At 40.6% G+C, this 22,805-nt stretch overlaps 1 protein-coding gene across 5 annotated transcripts in view; it reads right to left on the bottom strand.

The window, feature by feature from the left end:
* Positions 1–22,805, bottom strand: part of PDLIM5 (PDZ and LIM domain 5) — a 386,619-nt gene that overhangs the window by 237,823 nt on the left and 125,991 nt on the right. For all 5 annotated transcript variants that reach the window (XM_063917416.1, XM_063917425.1, XM_063917436.1 and 2 more), the window contains exon 3: positions 12,881–13,032. In XM_063917416.1, coding sequence (XP_063773486.1) covers positions 12,881–13,032 — 152 coding nt within the window. The remainder of the gene's footprint in view (positions 1–12,880; positions 13,033–22,805) is intronic.

Here is a 22,805-nt window from a genome sequence, read left to right as displayed (position 1 = left end):
CTTGAGCTAGCTTATTAGCTAGTAATTCTCCCAGTCATTTAGTAACAGTGTTTCCTTTCCTCAGCTTTGTAGCAATTAAAAGCTGTGTGAACTGACTGTTGCAATATAGTATATTAATTGTATCCACTCAGTCTAGACTGGAGGTTTCCACTTAAATGTATTCCTTTTTCTTGCTATGACTGGCTCATCAGTTATAGTTTCCTTTTGTAGTTACTGTAAGTGAACTATTCTGTAGCAGATTATCCTTTGTGAAAACGGCAACTGTTTCAGGTGCTACTGGAGCTTCACATATGTAAAGCAGTTTATTATTACACTTCACTTGTATGTTCTTGTGTAAAATATATACCTTCTTTTTTTCCGGATGAGTGTATCTTCCTATGTCTTAATCCCTGCTATGCATAGCACTATAATCCAAGTGTTTATAATACTGTAGCTCAGTTCCTTTGAGATGGTGCGGTATTTAGGGAAAATCACTGTTTCCATTTAATAGCTGAAATGTTTATGTCTCTTACTAGTGTATGGCAGGACAATGCACATAAATGGTGATTACAGACCTTGGTAGTCTTCTGTGAGTGACTCCTGTCAATCACTCTTGCATAGGATATTGGCCCTGCCCACCTAGGCTCTCATTGGTGGGCAGTGAAACCTCTGGACATTGCACCTCTGTACACGCTGGTGGTGGTAAGCAGTGTGAGGCTGAAGTCACTAGTCACTAGCTTCTGCGCATCTCAGTTGGATGCCGCCGCTGGGGGGGAATGATGCTCACTGCCATGGAAGGGAGGATCTGGATATGTGCCCCGTAGCTGACTGTGCGCTTGCAGTGAGGAGGTCAGCAGTGTCCCACAGGTACCTTGCATCCGCTTCTTCTTCTGGATGCCGACTGCTCTGCTCCCCCGTCCCAGCTGTCTCTCTGCCGCCAGTCTCTGCTGCTCACTGCTCCTATAGCAGAGTGCCTTCGCTCGTGGATCACTTCCTCTCCCCTGCACCTGCAATGTCTACAGCCAGCTCTATTGTGCAGGCAGGGAGAGAAAAGTGACTCCCTCAGAGGCACACTCCACTCTCCTCACAGTGCAATGGCTCCCCCTTTTTATACCCAAGCCCACAGGTGTCTCGAGGGCATTTTAGATCCTCTCGGGGAGCATCTTCCCGCCACTGGCTCGAGCCCTCTCCTCCTAAGTCTCGTGCCCCACAGTTATCAAGGGCACACACAGGCATTCAAACCAGCCAGTCCTCTTCACGGTCCGCCAGAAAGAGCAGGCTCTATATGTAGAAATATGTTTTGTTTCTACTCTATTTAAGAGTCCCTATGTAATAAAAATGCATATACTATAAAGCACAATACTTTAAATAATATCAATCTCCATCACATTTACGGTTTCATTCACCTTTTACCTCAATATTGGAACATATCATACTAATATATGACACTACTAGATACATACAATATAATAATATATATATATATATATATATATATATATATATATATATATATATTGTATGTATGTAACACACACACACCCATCCATCTATGGGACATGGTGTTTAGCACTACATAAACAAAAGTAAAAAACCGTAAGGCAAAATAAGAATATACAACAACAAAAAAGTATAATAATGAAATGGCATGGGTTTACAAACAGAGAAATAAGAGCCCTCTACTAGTGCCAATAGGGCATGGACATATACAATGTCATCAATGGGAAAGACCAACATAAACAGAGACATAAAACACATTGAAGATCAAAGGGGTGTTGGAGGAAAAAGGGGGGGGGGGTAAGAATTAAATAATAATGTAGGGCAGGATTAATGTTATTTAGCATTACATTGCCACCTACCATAAAAGTCACTACAGTTAGCAGTGTCATTTGATAAGATGCCAATAAATATCAAAAATCGTGGTTGTTTACTTTCCCTTTTTTTTTGGGGGGGGGGGGATTTTAATTAGCTGCAAAATGCGATTGTCACAGTACAAACTGAGATTTTGGGGTGTATTCAATTCTTGTTGGGGACTGCAGTCTTGTTGGAAAGTCATTTTCCGATTTTTTTTTTATGTTGGAAGGGGTTCCAACCTTTTCAATCTCCCCTCAGATTTTCCGACAAGTCAGGAATTCTGACTTGTCGGAAAACATGTGGATCAGCAGGATAGCCGTGGATCCACGTGTATTGTCAGAAGCGGCGGCCAAATCCGACAGCTTCTGCTGATTAAAATGAGTTGTAGCATGCCTATATTCTGTGTGTGACTGTGGCTGTATCTGCATACAAAATGCTACGTTACAGTGTATTCCTGGAAATCACTGTAACGTAGCACTTTGTATGCAGATACAGCCGCAGTCGCACACAGAATATAGGCATGCCACTTATTATTTTAATCAGCAGAAGGTACCTGTGCATCCTAGCCACATAGTAATGCAAAAAAAAAATGCTTTTTTATCAAAAAGACGCCCAACGTTAGCAGAGCTGCCAGCTGACTCGCGCCAGACATCTGCTGCTACATGGCGTATTCAGGCAAGATGTATGAGGACACATATGTATCCAAGTAGAAGCAGAGGTCACAGTGTTAGCAGCCATGTGAGTGCTGTGTACAGGTGGGTTTGTTGTGCAGTAGTGTGCGGCATGTGTGTAAGGGGTATTATGTGTGTCATGTGTATAAGGACATTAATAATGTGCAGCATATGTGTAAGGGAAATTATGTGTATAAGGGCATTAATAAAGGTTGCATAATGTGTAAGATTCATTATGTTTATAAGGACATTAATAATGTGTGTCATATGTGTAAGGGACATTGCTGTGTGGTATTAGGTGTATAAATGTATTACTAATGTGTGGTATTACAGTATGTGCTCTACTGTGTGGTGTAATGTATAGAAAGGGCACCACTGTGTGGTGTAATGCGAATAAAGTGCAATATGGTGTGGTGTAATGTGAATAAGGAGCAATTCAGTGTGATGTAATCTAAATAAGCGGCACTACTGTGAGGAGTAACGTATATAAGGTAAAGTGTTACTACTGTGTGATTTAAAGTGAATAAGGAACACTATCGCACTATAAAATGTGAATAAAGTTGCACTACTGTGTGGCGTAATTTGAACTGGGGGTACTATTGTGTAGCCGTGCCCCTTCCCGGCAAGAACACACCTCTTTGTGGTCCATGCACCGAATGTGTGCACTGTTCCTTTTTTAAACATATGAGGTAGGAACACCAAAATGAGGACTGCTATGAGTGAGGGGTGATCGTGCTGGGAAAGGGGTGCAGGGTCAGAGGCGGAACTAGTGGTGGTGCTAAGGGGCACCAGCCAAAGTTTTGCCTAGGGCATCATATTGGTTAGGGCCGGCTCTGAATATACCCCTTTATTGTGATCCACACTGAATATACCCCTTTATTGTGACCGGAGAGAATTCTCCATAGGTTTACCAAAAATGTCACTTTGCCACATCTGAGCAGGCAAGTAGCTTGGGAAAAATCCCTATTTTAAAGTAAAAATGTTGGGATATGGTTCAGAACCTCTGGGTCACCCCCTTGTATGACTAGTTAGGCACTTGGCCAATTAAAAATGAAAGTTAATAATGACATCATTCTTGTGGTCAAAAAATGCAAAAATGCTGAAAATTGGGATACAAAGGTATGGGGGGAGATTTATAAGTAGGACAAGTGCTTTAGGCTTGCAGGTGGTAGTATTCACTTTTTTTTTTTTTTTTAAAGTGGCTTAAAATGACCCAAATATATACTTCTACCCAGTTTTATGTACCCCCAAATTAACTGGAAAACTTATTGTGCTGAAAAATACTTGTTTTATATATTTTTTTGTAATTTATCAAACCGCTATTTGACCCAATTTAGGTACCCCAAATCTTTTTATTATGTCCACTAATATACTTCTATACTGTTTTTCTACAGTTTGGCTATTTCGATTACAGGCAAGATCTCACCATTTTCTCCTACAGGTTTTTTCTGGTTTTAATAGAAAGAATTATCACAAGTATCTGTTTTTTGCGAATCTGCAATAGGATAGGTCGAATTGCTATTCACTGTATGTTTTTGGCGATGTCCACCCAAAAAAAAAAAAAAAAATTGATTGCGGTAAATGACTGTTATCATGGCTCATTGAATTAACCCATAGGTCTTATGTAGCAGAATCCAAGGTATCCGTATATGGACATAAACTTTTTTTTTACTAAAACCCTGCTTAGTATCCAGTAAAGTGAAATGTCTATTTAAATACAAAAGTTTTCAAACACACCAATAAAAAATAATAATACAATTATATATATATATATATATATATATATATATACATACATACATACATACATACATACATACACACACACACATATGCAGTATATATATATATATATATATATATATATATAATGACACATATATATATATATATATATCTACATAAATATATGTGTCATATCAGTAGGGGAACCAAAAATGTGGGATTTTGAATAAGGGACACTCAACGTGTGTGTGTGTGTGTGTGTGTGTGTGTGTGTGTGTGTGTGTGTGTGTGTGTGTGTGTGTGTGTGTATGTATATATATATATATATATATATATATATATATATATATATATATATATATATATATATATATCTATCAGCAAATAGAAAACCACAGCACTCGCCACCCCAGAAGCGGGGTGCAGTATCCGCTCTCGCCACTAATAGGGTGGGGTGCATGTAGACCATGGCCACCTACTCAAAAATATAGAAACAAAAAGTACAGCACTCACCAAAATGAGCTCCTACACTATCACCAAATCATCAAAATTAAAACCTGGCAACTGTATCACACAATATAACTGCAAATTTTGATGATTTGGTAATAGTGTAGGACCTGCATGAAGGTGGGGTACCTTGGAGCGGTATGCAGGCTTCCGTGCATTGGCCAATTCACTAACTAAACCCCCATCATTTATTCATTTATCCATAGATGTTGTGAGGATAAGTGAGCTCATTTTGGTGAGTGCTGTACTTTTTGTTTCTATATTTTTGAGTAGGTGGCCATGGTCTACATGCACCCCACCCTATTAGTGGCGAGTGCGGATACTGCATTATTTTTATTTTTTTTGCTTTTGTAGAGGAGAGGTTCTTAATGCCAGAATTAACGCAACTTCAGATTTTCCGGATTTTCCTTATTGGCTAACCAAAACACGTGCCAATAAGGAGATCCGGGTAAATCCAAATAAATCCGAACCTACTCATCTCTAATATAAAATATATCAGAGTGAAAATTGTCACAAATACTGTATAAGCTGCTCTTTTTATTTAGGCACCCACAAAGGACATTTTCAAGTCTTGAAGTCAGTTGTAAGTTTAGTGATTAGTGCGAGATCCCTTTGACAAAGCTGTGACCGATGGTATGTTAAAATCCAACTATTTATGCGATCCAATCTTCCATTTTAATTGGAATGCGTTTCTATAACATCTCATACATTGCCCCTATTTTGTTGGTGTTTACTGTAAATCCTAATGTAATTCTATAGTCTGCTAAATTTCTCTAGGATAGAGGGAGTGGTGATGATTTTCAGGTTATAAGCATTATTTATTACGTTATTAATACAGAGAACCTACAGTATGTCACGCAGCATTTTGCAAAGAGAATATTTATTCAGTCACATTAGTCCCTGCCCCTATGTATGGAGACTGCTATATTCCCTACCATATAGACACAAACACAAGATTCATTTTTTTATTTTCTGTTCAAAAGTGCGAGAGGAAACTTGATTCCCCAATCTCAACTTTTTTCGGTCGGGATAGGGAAATCGAGATTTTTAACATGTTTTATATTCCAGATTCCCCAACCCAGGAGTCAGGGATTTGGAAAACAGCGACAATCAGTCACTAATGTATGGGGCCTTTAGTCATACACTGAATTTATAAAAATAAAATAAAAATACTGTCTTCCTGACCTCTGCCAATACTTCAGATATATTTGAATACTTCTTCTATCACATTAGAGCTACTTATTTAGCTTTGAAGTCTGGCACGTTTTGTTATGCAGCATTTTGGTAGCAGTATCTGAAGCACCCACATACATGGACTGCTGTGTACAATACAACAGGGTCCTTTCAGTTCCCTTTTCCTCCCAGACCTCATTGTTTAGCTGCCTGCCACACTTCGCTTTTGCAAGGCTGGTTAATGTGGGTTTCAGGTAAACCATTTAGCTTTATTCAGAATGGGTTCACTGCCCAGATTGGACTAGCCATCACCTGACAGACCTATATATACTTTCCTTGTATATAAGAAAAAAAAAATAATCGGGCCTCAGACCTCGCGTGTAGATTTCTTTGTCAGGCTTTACCTCTGGTATTACCTGATTGATTTCTGTGTATGACTCTTGCTACCTTTTGACTTCTCAGCTGCATTATATATCCTGCAGTCCTGTAGTTGTAGAGACTTCATGTTGCTGACTCCATTGCTGTTTGATCTTTGTGGTTTCTAGTAAGTATGTGCGCAGATGTGATGTGGTTCTAAGGGGCCTGTTGATCAAGTGGTTTTGTTTTTTTCCATAAAATTATGTAGAAACGGCAGTTTCTGCATTATTTTATGAAATGCTGCTATGTACTAATAGACTAATGCAGGAGGAGATTTCATAGAAACCTCTTGCAGAAGGCCAATTCGCGCTGCAGATCGCAGTCCCCGTTATCATCAAGGGGGGCTTGATAATTATGGGGACTAATGTTGATAATAAAATTAATTTAGTACACAATTTGTGATCTTTTATACAGCATTTTTCAATAATGCTGTATAAAATTTAAACCGTACGCAATAAAAACCAGTTTGTTTGTTTTTTACAATCCCAAAAGGAACAGTGGACCTTTTTGTATAATAAGCACTGATAAAAAAAATTTTAAATTGACAGTCAACAATCACAAGTCATATTCAGTGAAAGATTAGCAGGTATTATTAGTATAGTATGGTATATATTATCCAATTATTAGTATATGTTTTATTAGGCGTTTAGCTGTATTATTGACTGGATCAGCATATACATAACAATGTCACCTTCATCGGAATATGTAATACCACTTGAATTCAATTAGAAGTGGTAATTTACAGCGGGTGAAAAATGGTAGTAGCCTCAGGTTTTAACTTCTGGGGCAATTCAATTAAAGACCCTTTTTCTCGACCAGTAAATTACGGTTTTAACTGGCGTTACACAATAGAATCCAAAGATAAATGTAATGTGTTAACATGGTCAAGTCACCCGAAAATAGGCAATTTAACAGGGATTTCCTTTGAGCCTACACCAGCATGGGAAGGGGGGGAAGGGGGGGGGGGATAAGTGTTCGGTATATCACTTGAGGCCCCAGTGGTAAGTTCCTACTAAAACTTATACTAATAATTTTACTATCTCATCTCTATCTATCTATCTATAGGTCCGGCTCTCCCATTACCAACACGTTACTGCGCCGGGTGCCCTCACTGAATAGATAGCATAGACAACAGTAGGTGCGGCACTCCAAGCGTCGAATGAATCAGAAGCAGTAGTAAGTCATGTGGAGGACAACGTTTCAATGCCCTTTAATTCAAACTAAGGGGCATTGAAACACTGTCCTCTACATGACTTACTACTGCTCCTGATTTATTCGACGCTTGGAGTGCCGCACCCACTGTTGTTATATAATAAATATCTATCTATATATACACATACATACATACATACATACATACATACACACAGCTAGGAAGAGAGACTGGCACTCCGTTTTTAATTCCAAAAAGAGCCCTGGTGCCGATCATGAAGAAATATGTAGTAGCAAGATGCAGGGCACGGCACTCATGTGACTTTATCATACTTCAGCGTCTGCTGTAAAGATGGTCAACGTTTCATTTATTTATAAATTTCGTCAGGACATCTATGTCATAGACGAAATTTAGAAATAAATGAAACGTTGACCATTTTCTACAGCGGACGCTGAATTTCTGAACCAGCTTGCTGAAGTATGATAAAGTCACATGAGTGCCGTGCCCTGCATCTTGCCAATATATATAATCTATATATATCTATATCTCTCTCTCAAGTCGAGTATGTGCCACCATCACCCTATCACCTCCCCCCTAACACTCTCACCCATTCACCTGCCCCCCTGACACCTCCCTTGGGCAGAACGCAAAGCAATGACAGCAGGGAATTAGTCACACACAGGCATCCTCTCAGCTGTGCATGCATCAGATCTGGGGCTCAGCCCTGGGCAGAGCTGGAGACCGAGCGGTGAGAGAGACAGAGGGAGACATTGACTGGGCGCGGAGCAGTAGGAAGCCAAACAGGGAGAGGGCACACCGGGAGGCATGAGAGCCCAGCGCAGGGAGTGCGAGTGGCAGCTGAGTTAGAGTCACAGAGGGAGGGACAGAGCAGCCTCCATTCGCCCACACTGCATCAGAGTCCCCCCGCCGCAGTCTGCTGATGTAACTCTTTGATGTACAGTAAATCATGACAGTCTCCATCGGAAGTCACAGTGTCACAAGCATCTAACAGCGGGCCGCAAAATTATGCGTTAGGAGCCGCGAGTTTGACACCCCTAATTTAGCACAAGGGTCAATATATATATGCAGTTAACTGCACATTCATGTGTACATATTATAAATTTGTACACCTATACTCAGGGCCGTCTTTTCGTATGGGCTCAATGGGCTCTTGCCCAAGGGCCCCAGGAGTTTAAGGGCCCTAGGCTGATAGCTGAGGGTCCCCTCTTTCCAGCGGTACCAGATTTTTGAAAATCGGCCCTGGGGAACTGGAGATATCCGACTTGAAACCAGTGGTCCCCATCCAAGCCTGTTAATTGCTCTTCCTTGCCAGATATCTTGGGTTCTGTATGACTTAGAGTTTTTCTGAGGGTATAATCCAAAAGCTGTGACTCTCCCCTTTCAGTGAACACTGGCATCTTGTCTCTACTATGCCCAGAACCAGAGATATCAGCCTTCAAGCAGATGGTCCCTGCTTCAACTCCACACGCCTAATATTCAGTTTTAGATTTTCGTTGGTAAATTGCTCTGGCTCCTGAACTCTGAACCCCAAGTCCCCAGAACCTTCTGAAAGGTGGGACTCTCTAATTTTTTATCCCATTTAAAGCTAAGAAATACATTTTCAGGAACTTGAGATATCTGCAGTCAAGCAAGCTGCCCTCCCACCAAAAAATTATAAATATTAAGCCCACTTCACTATCCACCCCTTCCCTACGTATTAAACACCCCTACCACCCTGGAAGTCATGTACCAGGGCCCCTTCATTCAGCCCAATGCCCCCTTCTACAGTTTAGCCCCATCTGTGAGTAAAGGTGAAATTAGCAGAAATTACTGCTCCAGGTCCTACATGCTGAGCAGAAGATAGAACACCCCCTACTGCCCGCGGGACATCAAAGCTGCCGCTGACAGCATCCCCACCCCTACCTCTGAAGGATGGGTAGGGGGCCCAGCGCATTGCTGTGCCCAGGGGCCTACTCTACTGTTAAGACGGCCCTGCCTATACTACTTTCATTTTTTTATAGAAATACTCATTTAAATAGCATTGCGCCATAAGAATGACTTCCCGAAGTTAAGTATCGGGGCCACTATTAGGGTCCGAGGGGGGGGGGGCTAGACACTTCGGGGGGTTAGCACTAGACTACCACCCCCCGGAGGGTTACTGTAGGGGTGGGGTAAAAATACTTAGCACCTCCGACGTTGGGATGTTCAAAGTCTGGTTGCAGGTGTCAGTCATGTAACCGCCGGTATCCCGATGACCGAACCCATTTAAAGATGCTCATTGAAAGTTTTTTTATTGCGTATTCTTTCAGGGAAATAAATTCAGTCAATATTGATAGAGCAGTTTTAACCTTTTTTATAACTCAGCAAAAGAGGCCAAAAGAGGCGTTTTATGATGCGTTTTTGCTTAAATTCTTTCCTATATTTTAGAAAGTCAAAATTATAAACTAAAATGGAACATTTGAGTCTTTTGGAGGAAGCACATATTGTGTAAACCTGCAGCAAGGGCACAGGAGCACAGAGGAAATTGTAGCTCTGCCGTGTCCAATCATTGTAAAATGAGAGGTCAGCAATAAGTAGATACTGCATTTTATCACACGGATACCTGCCCCTTCACTACCGTGATTGGAAAGGGTAGGTATGGGTAAACAACAACTCCCCACCAGTTCTAAACTACAGTAATAAATGTAACATGCAGTCTAATGACGGTCCTCATTCCTAGTTGAATGTCGAAAAGCAGCACAATTGCACACATAAAAATATAACTAATTAAGATTGTAACGGTGTATTTGAGTTGCACTATTTAGCACACATACAACGTAATTTAGTGCATCTTCTTCACAAATGCTATACCATGTGACACACAAAAAATGCATATCTTACTGACATGTGAACACCCTATAACGCACCTCTCCAAGCATAAAGGTCTGCAAGTCTGATCTATTATTACTATTATTGCTTATTCTACTCTAAATCTAGCAACCTCTAAATGAGTTCCAGCATCTAAAATCTGTGTGTGTGTGTGTGTGTGTGTGTGTGTGCGTGTGTGCGTGTGTGCGTGTGTGTGTGTGTGTATACACACACACATACATACACACACCACTGTATACATATATACACACACAGAGATATACACTATGAATAGCAGTGTGTAGAATATGGATGCTGAACTAGACCATGTCTGAAAGCGATGCTTCATAGCATAGGGAGTCAGTGTAGTCATAATGGCACATGGGATCGGTTTGCTTATTCTGTGGACAGACATCTGATTTAGCTGAATACTGCGTCGTCTTTTTTTTTTTTACATTTCACACTTGAATTAGTATGTTGGTCCATTTATACTACATTGGCTGAATGCCTGGAGTTACATTTTACCACAATGAAGTTGAACAAATACAACTTTTCAGAGTACATTGAATAAGCAGCATGTGCTCTGTTAAAATGACTAAACACTGCAGCATTGGGTATGGGTCGTTGGGTCGACACAACTTAGGTCGACAGTCATTAGGTCGACCACTATTGGTCGACATGCATTAGGTCGACAGGGTCACTAGGTCGACCTTTTGAACTGTCGAACTAGTACATGTCGACCTAATGACCTTGTCGACCTAATGCATGTCGAGCAATAGTGGTCGACCTAATGACTGTCGTCCTAATGACCGTATCCCGCAGCATTTTCCATAAAATCCAAATGGAAAAGATTGCACAAGCAACTTTGAGAATTTTTTTTTACATCTTTTATCTAAAATAATGCTGTCCAAAATGATTCTCGTATGAATGGTCGACCATGTTAAAGTCGACATTCATTAGGTCGACCACTATTGGTCGACATAGATATGGTCGGCATAGACTAAATAGTAGACACATGGAAATGGTCGACACGGGACATGCTGACACATGAAAAGGTCGACCATCCAAATGGATACCATCCAAAATGTACATGTAGAAGGCTTCATCACTATTATAAAACTTAGTTTGCAGGCATAGATTAGAACAATATCAGAATTCCAATAGCGTAAAACCAAGAATAATCCACAGCAAAATAATCAATTTGGAATCAGAGTCCACTTACCTGCATTCATCCAAAAAACTTTTAGGACTATTGAAGCTTTGATGTAAGATTCATATGTATTTTTTTAGCTTTGTTTGCGCCATCTTGTGAAAAATTACTATTATAGTTTGCAGGCCGGGCAAGAATAGATAAATTCTGTTGTCTAAGAACCCATACAGCTTTGGTGTTGTTTTCCACCATCAGGAACAAACTATAGCAATTACCCAGAGGCTTCCAATTGGGCTAAATTATTAGATTCAATTTATTTGATAAATAGAGCTATATATAATAATGTGCTAGAAATATTCTCAAAGCATCAATTACACTATACTGTAATACTCATTTCTACAATAAAATATTTTACTTGTACTTAAAGATCTCATTACTGAAAATAAATATTGCTATCACTGTTGCAAATAAAAAGTATAATCAAGTATATTTAAGCAAGAACCCTTTAATGGCTAATATATGTAATTATATATATTTATTTATTTATTTTTTTAACTTCTTTATTAAAAAATTTTGGGGGGGTATTTATTTTTTTTAAACGCCCTGAATTTGTAATTTTTGTAAATCATTAAATTAGGTTAAGAATATCTTTTTAAAGACTTATCCCACACTGTTTTTAATTTTTTTTTATATATATGTATTTTTTTTAGGAAATCGGTAATCAGTATATCTGTTTACAGATAAATGAACCATCAGCACATCACATTTTCCGGGCGGCAGCTCCTCTATGCACATGCCGGGTGTACATAGAGAAGGTGAGGCGGCTTCTTTTACATTCCCCTGGTGAGGTGCCATCATGCTGCTCGGTCAACAGTGATCGGCTACACATCAAGCAATAGGGGAGGAAACCGATAGACCAGGAGGTCCCACTGACAGTGGCAGCTGCTAGAAGGTTATCTTCCAGCAGCCACCAAAGGGTGTTTGAGTGGTCGCATCAGATATGAACATGCCAGGGAAAGCACAGCCTGGCGTGGTCGCATCTAATGTGACCACGCCAGGCAAATGGTTAAAAGATTACTACGTTAAATAAAAAAAGCAAAGGAATTGTACATGAAAAGCACACCACTACCTCAAAACAGTGTGTTATATAGGACAGAAAAAAAAGGGAAGAATGACATGAAACCAGGTTAGAATGTATTTGCATAATATACAAATAACTGGAATTCTTTGAGTGCCTAATTGCTTTGCTGACATTTAAGATCTTTTTAAAAGTCGCTTTCCAAAGCATTTATCGTCAGTGGAATGCATCGTATGGCTTGTGATGAAAGGATTTACCTTCATGCCTCATGTACAAATACTTTTTGCCTAAAAGACAACAACAACAAAAACTGATTAAATACTTACTTTTGTAAAGTCAAACTCAGTGATCCAGTGCATGTCTTAATCTTGTTTTGTGCCTCCAAGTGAGTCATTCCATCAGTGCTTATACCATCAATGGTAAGCACCACGTCACCAATCCCAATGTTTGCTCTAGCAGCCTTCCCGCCATCATTCAACTAATTGGGATGCAAAAAAACAAACAAATCATCAAAATGTGTAAAAGCATAACTTAGACCAGGATTACTTAACTTTTCAGGTAAAGGGGAAAAAAACACACACACACACACACACACACACACACACACTGAACCTATCTGGAGTCTCCAGTTTACATAAGCATTTCATTAATGCACCCTTCATTTTCATACTATCCAAATGCTTAGTAATGTTTTCTTCATTTTTGCAAACAATTTACATGAATATTTTGAACAATCGGTTTTTCTTCTGCAAATGAAAATTGCTTTTAGTCCTACTTGAATAAATAATATTATTCTATTGTTGTTTTAGAACTCAATAGAAGAGGCATGTTGCAGGAAAACTTACTTCTTTCCATGCTTATATTTGTATCTATACAGGCAAAGTAGATTTTTTTCCTTTTTATTATACCACAGTATATAGGAGGGATTAATCAAAGCTTGAAGAGAGAAAGTACCAATCAACTCGTAAGGGCTAAAACACACGAGCCGACTTTTTCCCGTGCCGGCTATGTAATGAACAGTGTGAGGAGTAGTGTCCTTACACACTGCACGGCCCCGGCCCGGCTACCGGGTTGCAGCCATAACTATTCACTGGAAGGTCCGGCTGCCGGGCCGTCTTTGCAGTCAGTGAACCGTATGTGTGAAGGGGAGCTTTCACAAACAACGGTTATTTTCCCAGCCGTGACTAATGCTGCGCATGCGCACAGCATCACACACGGCTCAAAGCCGTGGTGTGTGAGAGACTATGCCGGTTTCTCTCGGATGGCAAAAAGCCGGACAAAGTTTGTCCGGCTTTTTGCCATCCGGGAGAAACCGGCGCGTGTGTTACAGCCCTAACAATCATTTTTAAAACACAGCCTGTAACATGGCAGTTAGGAACTAGCTGGTTGAAACTTTTATCTCTCTCCACTTCAACAAAAAAAACAGTAACATGCAATATACCTAGTATAGTAGAATCATTTAAAATGGACACTAAAATATTAAGAGCAACCAGAAAGATACAGAAGCTTTACTGCAAACCCTTTACATAAAGTAGTATGAAGCAGTGTTTTTTCTATGTACAGTATATCATCCTGATGGACACAACAGATTACACCCAGTGGTGGAACTCCTGAACAAAATAGAAGCATTGGCCTCTGAGCACCAGCTGTCAGCAGCACATACACATCCATTTATAACTGCTGACTTCCCCGCCAGGGGTCACAGCATGCCTGCAGTCCAAGCCTATTGCTGCTGCAGCGGGCATGGGACACTGCAGGTTGTCCGCGGTCACAGGGGAACCAAATCTCCGGAAACAGCACCGTTTTCAACCTGAACCTGTGAGTTTTCGGGAGAAAGGGTAATTTTGTTTTTATTTTTTACAGGCGATCTAATAGAATAGCCTGTAAAAAAATAAAAATCAGTGAAAAACTTCAGTTTTTCGCGCACAACGTTTTACCATGGTTAATAGGATACCTACCTAAAAGTGTATACAGACAAGGAGAGATTTTGACTAAGTGCCATTCTTGACTATGCGATTTCCCTTGAACTGCCCGAAGACCAGAACCACCGATACGGACTAGATTTACTTGCGATTTTGACTATGTGCGATTTTGACTATAGTAGAAACTAGATTGTACAGAAAAGTCAAAATTGCCCTGCCTGCACAGTCTATGTTTTCTTGTGATACCAACCTCACGGGCGAGCGCATCGATATCGCAAGCTGTACACACATGGTGCGATATATGTGCTAACTTTTCTTACGATTTTGACTATATAGTAAAAATTGTAAGCAAACATTGCACAGTGTGTATGCACCTTATATCTATATAATCTATAGAAAGAAAGAAAGAAAGAAAGAAAGAAAGAAAGAAAGAAAGAAAGAAAGAAAGAAAGAAAGAAAGAAAGAAAGAAAGAAAGAAAGAAAGAAAGAAAAAGAAAAAAGAAAGAAAAAAAAGAGAAAAAGAAAAATAAAGTAAAAAAAGAGAAAAAGAAAAAGAAAGAAAGAAAGAAAGAAAGAAAGAAAGAAAGAAAGAAAGAAAGAAAGAAAAAGAAAAAGAGAAAAAGAGAAAAAGAAAGAGAAAGAGGGAGAGGGAGAAAATGCTGGGGTTCATTTACATATGTCGTTTTTCAAGTAAGAGATGATTTTCTATAGTCCACACCAAAAGTCCTTACCCAATGACAGCTGGAAAGGGTACAAGAAGCTGTAGGTCAAGTACATTTATTTCTTGCAGGTGTTGAACAATGCACAATGGTTAAGACTATCAGCAGCACTGTCTCACAGCTACCGATCCGCTAGCGGATAGTGCTTACATAATTAGCATGGCAGAAATAGAATATGAATTCAGTCATTTTTCATTTAGACTACTGCAGTGTAAAAAAGAAAGCTTTTAATTTTTCGTGTTTTTGTTTGACTTTAACCACTTAACTTACAATGTTTACCCCCAAAAAAGGATCAGAAATTGTTGGGGGGGGTTTCTTTTAAGAGTGAAATAGGTGAAAAAGAACATGAATGTAACCCTATCCATAATTATTTTTTTACTTACATTTTTTTTTAAAAGTACATTTTTTCCAATTTAAGAAAAAAACATTACATACATACACATTTTATATATATATATATATATATATATATATATATATATATATATATATATATATATATATTATTTATTTATCGGGAACATCGGACACACTGTGACTTTTCTTTTAACAGTGGGGAACGCCGCCAGGTACACAAGGTTGATTTACACTACCCCAGAGGCTGCTATTGTCTGCCTCAAGTGACCAGCAAGAGTCATTATCTTTGGAAGACCTTTATCACGAGTTCTTAAAAATCAAACACAAAGAAATTGACTATTTTTATCACTGTCTTTCACTATCAGACTATTATAGAGCCAAAAAAATACCTTGTGGGTTGCGAGTACGTAACTCCCCCACAATTGGACGAAACGATCCCACTTTCTGTCGGAAGTGGGTCGGTATTTTGAATCGTTGCTCTATGGATTTAATGCTGCTCATTATTGAGCAATCTACAAAAGAAATGAATACATATATAGTCCAAGGCTGTCGAATTTGAGTTGAAGCATAAAGCCAATTTGGAGGCAGACACCACCACAGATTGGTATACCAAATTGAATGATCAACTACAACTTCATAAGTGTGAGCTCATCAAATTTTTAGCGTCTAAACGGCAGAAAGTCGACATAGATTACGAACAGCACAATGTGTATAAGTGGACTGATGGAAATATGAAACGTGATCCTAGGCGCCCTTTGTTTTGTCAGAGAATGCATCGTACCCGTGACCTTGAGTCATCTAATGAGCATACTTCAACTACCAGGGATTCGGATTCCACAGCACAGATATCTCGAAATGATCACCCTTTAGGGGTGGCAACCAGGGCCAAGATCCCTGGTGTAAGAGGCAACGCTGCTACACAAGACGCGGGCACCAATGGCAGAGGAAGGGAAAGAGTGGGGCATCCCCCCAAGAATCCGAGATTTCAGAGAATTTAGTCATTAATCTCTCAAGCTATGAGCTCAGTAATGTTGAAAAATCTGTTATCAAGAGGACTGTCTTTTACACCATCTTGCCACCAAGATCAACTACAATGGAAAATTGTCAAATTTCGCCTACACCGACAACTCAAGCTTAAAGAACATTTCGCTAGGAGTCCTGTGACCACTAATGAGGGTACTGAAATTCCGACAAAGCATAAAAAAATGAATGCCGAGGTCGACTTTCGAACCACAGACACATAACGCATCTGTCCGGACTTTCATGCGGCTCCTTGAACTTGAGACAGATCTTGCCTTACCTCATACTAGGAGTAACCTTACTCGAGTAGAAAGAACGGCTTTAGATCGTCTGGCAGCATGCTCTGACATTATATTTAGACCTGCCAATAAAGGCGGAGCCTTGGTGTTGCAGGATCTAGCAGACTATAAAGCCGAAATTATGTCACAGCTTGCTGTTTCCTCCACGTATAGGTTGTTGACTATTGACCCTACTTCACAATTTACGACTGAGTTGACTAATAGATTGGATGTGGCGGTTGGAATAGGGATTATCTCGCATAATCTCCGGCAAGCATTATTGCCTAAATTTCCTGTCATTCCTTTACTCTACACCACCCCAAAAGTTCACAAGAGTTTAGCCAGACCCCCAGGCAGGCCAATTATATCAGCCAATAAATCCCTGTTCCAACAGGTAGCCGTATTTCTTGATGCATTGTTTCAGCCGTGCATTCAGGCACCCCCTGACACGACTACCTTATTGCGGAGGTTACAGATGTTGGACCGTTTTGAGCAGGAAGTGATTCTTTGTAGCATTGATGTACACAGCCTGTACACTACAATTCCTCATGATAGTGGCATGGAGGCAGTTCAAGAATTTCTGTATGACCATCCTGCATTCAAGGGCCCAGAGCTACAATTTTGTCTTGATTTGCTTTACAGGACCCTCACAAAAAATGTCTTCCTTTTCGATGGTAAGATCTATTTACAACTCACTGGGTGTGCGATGGGGTCCCCTGTGGCCCCATCGTACTCTAATATATATATGTTCAAAGTCGAACAGGAAGTATTTTTTGATGACCCCATGGTAGCGTCAGATATCATTACTTACAACCGCTACATTGAAGACTTGCTTATAATATGGAAGGGTACCCAGGAGCATCTAGTTGAGATTATCGACACACATAACAGTCGCAACCACCCTGTTAAATTTTCATATATTATGAGTAAACAGTCTGTTAACTACCTGGATGTTCAGATTTCAATTGTAGATGGATATAGCCATACATCTATCTTTAACAAACCGACTGATAGAAACAACCTATTGCACTTTTCTAGTTTTCATCCCACTCCGCTCAAATGTGGTCTGCCGTACTTCCAGTTACTCAGAGTCCGTCGGATCACGTCTGATCCCATTCAAGCAGAGGCACAAATGACCATCATGATTGACAAGTTTCTGGCCAGAAAGTATCCACTAGGGCTATTGGAACAGGCTAAATGTAATGCCCTAGCTGTAGATCAGGCACAATTGCTACAGGGTGATGCTAAAGCCACAGACACTACTGCCATGATTCCGTGGGTAGGCCAATTCAGCCCTGCCAGTAGTGGCATTAACCAGATATCTAAGAAGTTATGGCCTATAGTTTAGTCTGACCAGGACTTGAAGTTAAATCAGACTAAACGTCTGTTCTGCTATACCAGACGGCGGAATATCAGAGATATGCTGGTCAAATCTGATGTTTCCCCTAACCCCTATGCACTACTACGTGCCAATGCCCGTGGTTGTATTAGATGCACTTGTACCACCTGCCAGCATATGATTAGTGGTAAAACTTTCCAACATCCACTTACGGGGTGCACGTTGACCATTAATCCTACCCTTACTTGTTCAACGAAGTTTGTAATCTACCAGTTGCTTTGTTCGTGTGGGCTGTTATACATAGGCAAAACTGAGAGACAGTTTAAAGAATGTATGGCAGCCCACCAGTTGGCAATTAGGCGGCTATCATCAAAGGGACTAGTGAACAGCCAGTTGCCCGGCATTTTGCCCTAGCACGACATCCATTAGTGACACTGCGCTATCGTATGATAGATCACGTACCCCCCCCCCCTCATACGGGGTGGTGACAGGGGTCTTAAACTTCTTCAATTAGAAGTTAGGTGGATTCATCGTCTGGGTACCCTCCATTCAAAAGGTCTCAATGAGCAAATGGGACTCAGTGTGTTTTTGTAAGTATTATGCAAGTTGCTGTCCAGAGATCTAGCCATGATACAGTTTTTTCATATGCTCTGTTTATATGTTCTTTATTTGGCAAGTGGCCTCTATGGTTTACAGTATATATGTTGTATATCATTGTTGTATTTTGCCAGTTAATACCATCTGCCGCCCTATGCCAGACCTTGTTGTTCCATATTTGTGTCTGAGAGATATGACAAGTGATCGCATCTGTATGACATGACTGTTTGTATACTATTGTCACCATAGCAACCAGCTCTGCGTGATGACGTCATGCGGGAGCACCGACGGACCTGGCGGGTGCCTGTGTTCCGGAAGCGGGGTGATGGTGATGGTTTGCTGGGTATTTAGGTAAGCACTTTTGTCTATATTCACTTGACCTGATGAAAATGCATGAATAAAATGCATTGAAACGTTGTCCTTTACCTGGAACATATCGTGCCTGTTTTTCCGCCGCTTGGAGTGCCGCACCTCTCGTTGCTTTACATATATATATATATATATATATATATATATATATATATATATAGATATATATAGATATATATAGATATATATATGTATGAAGAAGTCAGCGGCACTCAGCAGACGGAATGATAAATGAAAAGTGTCTTTATTAGTGTCCTACGCCGTTTCGGGGACTAACCCCCGTCTTCAGGGACAGATCATACAATGAAAGACACTTTTCATTTATCATTCCGTCTGCTGAGTGCCGCTGACTTCTTCATCTATCTACTTGGATCTTGCCACAGATCACAGAGGGCACCGCAGCAAGTATTACGCTATATACCCACTTGAGTGCCGAACCTAACCGCTATCTATATATATATATATATTATATATATATATATATATATATATATATATATACATACATACACACACACAATTGCCTCGGCACTCTATTTATCCACTGCGGGATACGACTTGCTCCGGTGCCCTCCCCTACCGAGGGTCTCCCCTCTGGTGTAGACAACGGCAAAGAACGAGGCGGCACTCGGAGACTGTGTAACAAACGTGCGGAGCCTTGGTGTTGCAGGATCTAGCAGACTATAAAGCCGAAATTATGTCACAGCTTGCTGTTTCCTCCACGTATAGGTTGTTGACTATTGACCCTACTTCACAATTTACGACTGAGTTGACTAATAGATTGGATGTGGCGGTTGGAATAGGGATTATCTCGCATAATCTCCGGCAAGCATTATTGCCTAAATTTCCTGTCATTCCTTTACTCTACACCACCCCAAAAGTTCACAAGAGTTTAGCCAGACCCCCAGGCAGGCCAATTATATCAGCCAATAAATCCCTGTTCCAACAGGTAGCCGTATTTCTTGATGCATTGTTTCAGCCGTGCATTCAGGCACCCCCTGACACGACTACCTTATTGCGGAGGTTACAGATGTTGGACCGTTTTGAGCAGGAAGTGATTCTTTGTAGCATTGATGTACACAGCCTGTACACTACAATTCCTCATGATAGTGGCATGGAGGCAGTTCAAGAATTTCTGTATGACCATCCTGCATTCAAGGGCCCAGAGCTACAATTTTGTCTTGATTTGCTTTACAGGACCCTCACAAAAAATGTCTTCCTTTTCGATGGTAAGATCTATTTACAACTCACTGGGTGTGCGATGGGGTCCCCTGTGGCCCCATCGTACTCTAATATATATATGTTCAAAGTCGAACAGGAAGTATTTTTTGATGACCCCATGGTAGCGTCAGATATCATTACTTACAACCGCTACATTGAAGACTTGCTTATAATATGGAAGGGTACCCAGGAGCATCTAGTTGAGATTATCGACACACATAACAGTCGCAACCACCCTGTTAAATTTTCATATATTATGAGTAAACAGTCTGTTAACTACCTGGATGTTCAGATTTCAATTGTAGATGGATATAGCCATACATCTATCTTTAACAAACCGACTGATAGAAACAACCTATTGCACTTTTCTAGTTTTCATCCCACTCCGCTCAAATGTGGTCTGCCGTACTTCCAGTTACTCAGAGTCCGTCGGATCACGTCTGATCCCATTCAAGCAGAGGCACAAATGACCATCATGATTGACAAGTTTCTGGCCAGAAAGTATCCACTAGGGCTATTGGAACAGGCTAAATGTAATGCCCTAGCTGTAGATCAGGCACAATTGCTACAGGGTGATGCTAAAGCCACAGACACTACTGCCATGATTCCGTGGGTAGGCCAATTCAGCCCTGCCAGTAGTGGCATTAACCAGATATCTAAGAAGTTATGGCCTATAGTTTAGTCTGACCAGGACTTGAAGTTAAATCAGACTAAACGTCTGTTCTGCTATACCAGACGGCGGAATATCAGAGATATGCTGGTCAAATCTGATGTTTCCCCTAACCCCTATGCACTACTACGTGCCAATGCCCGTGGTTGTATTAGATGCACTTGTACCACCTGCCAGCATATGATTAGTGGTAAAACTTTCCAACATCCACTTACGGGGTGCACGTTGACCATTAATCCTACCCTTACTTGTTCAACGAAGTTTGTAATCTACCAGTTGCTTTGTTCGTGTGGGCTGTTATACATAGGCAAAACTGAGAGACAGTTTAAAGAATGTATGGCAGCCCACCAGTTGGCAATTAGGCGGCTATCATCAAAGGGACTAGTGAACAGCCAGTTGCCCGGCATTTTGCCCTAGCACGACATCCATTAGTGACACTGCGCTATCGTATGATAGATAACGTACCCCCCCCCCCCTCATACGGGGTGGTGACAGGGGTCTTAAACTTCTTCAATTAGAAGTTAGGTGGATTCATCGTCTGGGTACCCTCCATTCAAAAGGTCTCAATGAGCAAATGGGACTCAGTGTGTTTTTGTAAGTATTATGCAAGTTGCTGTCCAGAGATCTAGCCATGATACAGTTTTTTCATATGCTCTGTTTATATGTTCTTTATTTGGCAAGTGGCCTCTATGGTTTACAGTATATATGTTGTATATCATTGTTGTATTTTGCCAGTTAATACCATCTGCCGCCCTATGCCAGACCTTGTTGTTCCATATTTGTGTCTGAGAGATATGACAAGTGATCGCATCTGTATGACATGACTGTTTGTATACTATTGTCACCATAGCAACCAGCTCTGCGTGATGACGTCATGCGGGAGCACCGACGGACCTGGCGGGTGCCTGTGTTCCGGAAGCGGGGTGATGGTGATGGTTTGCTGGGTATTTAGGTAAGCACTTTTGTCTATATTCACTTGACCTGATGAAAATGCATGAATAAAATGCATTGAAACGTTGTCCTTTACCTGGAACATATCGTGCCTGTTTTTCCGCCGCTTGGAGTGCCGCACCTCTCGTTGCTTTACATATATATATATATATATATATATAGATATATATAGATATATATAGATATATATATGTATGAAGAAGTCAGCGGCACTCAGCAGACGGAATGATAAATGAAAAGTGTCTTTATTAGTGTCCTACGCCGTTTCGGGGACTAACCCCCGTCTTCAGGGACAGATCATACAATGAAAGACACTTTTCATTTATCATTCCGTCTGCTGAGTGCCGCTGACTTCTTCATCTATCTACTTGGATCTTGCCACAGATCACAGAGGGCACCGCAGCAAGTATTACGCTATATACCCACTTGAGTGCCGAACCTAACCGCTATCTATATATATATATATATTATATATATATATATATATATATACATACACACACACACAATTGCCTCGGCACTCTATTTATCCACTGCGGGATACGACTTGCTCCGGTGCCCTCCCCTACCGAGGGTCTCCCCTCTGGTGTAGACAACGGCAAAGAACGAGGCGGCACTCGGAGACTGTGTAACAAACGTGTATTCAAGGAAAGTGCACTTTCCTTGAATACACGTTTTTTACACAGTCTCCGAGTGCCGCCTCGTTCTTTGCCGTTATACACACACACACACACACACACACACACACACACACAGCTCAAAAAAATAAAGGGAACACTAAAATAACACATCCTAGATCTGAATGAAT

This window comes from Pseudophryne corroboree, chromosome 1 (genome assembly GCF_028390025.1).
Source record: "Pseudophryne corroboree isolate aPseCor3 chromosome 1, aPseCor3.hap2, whole genome shotgun sequence".
NCBI lineage: Eukaryota > Metazoa > Chordata > Amphibia > Anura > Myobatrachidae > Pseudophryne > Pseudophryne corroboree.
Note: the sequence above shows the minus strand (reverse complement) of the source record. Positions and strands in the feature narration are given on the sequence as shown.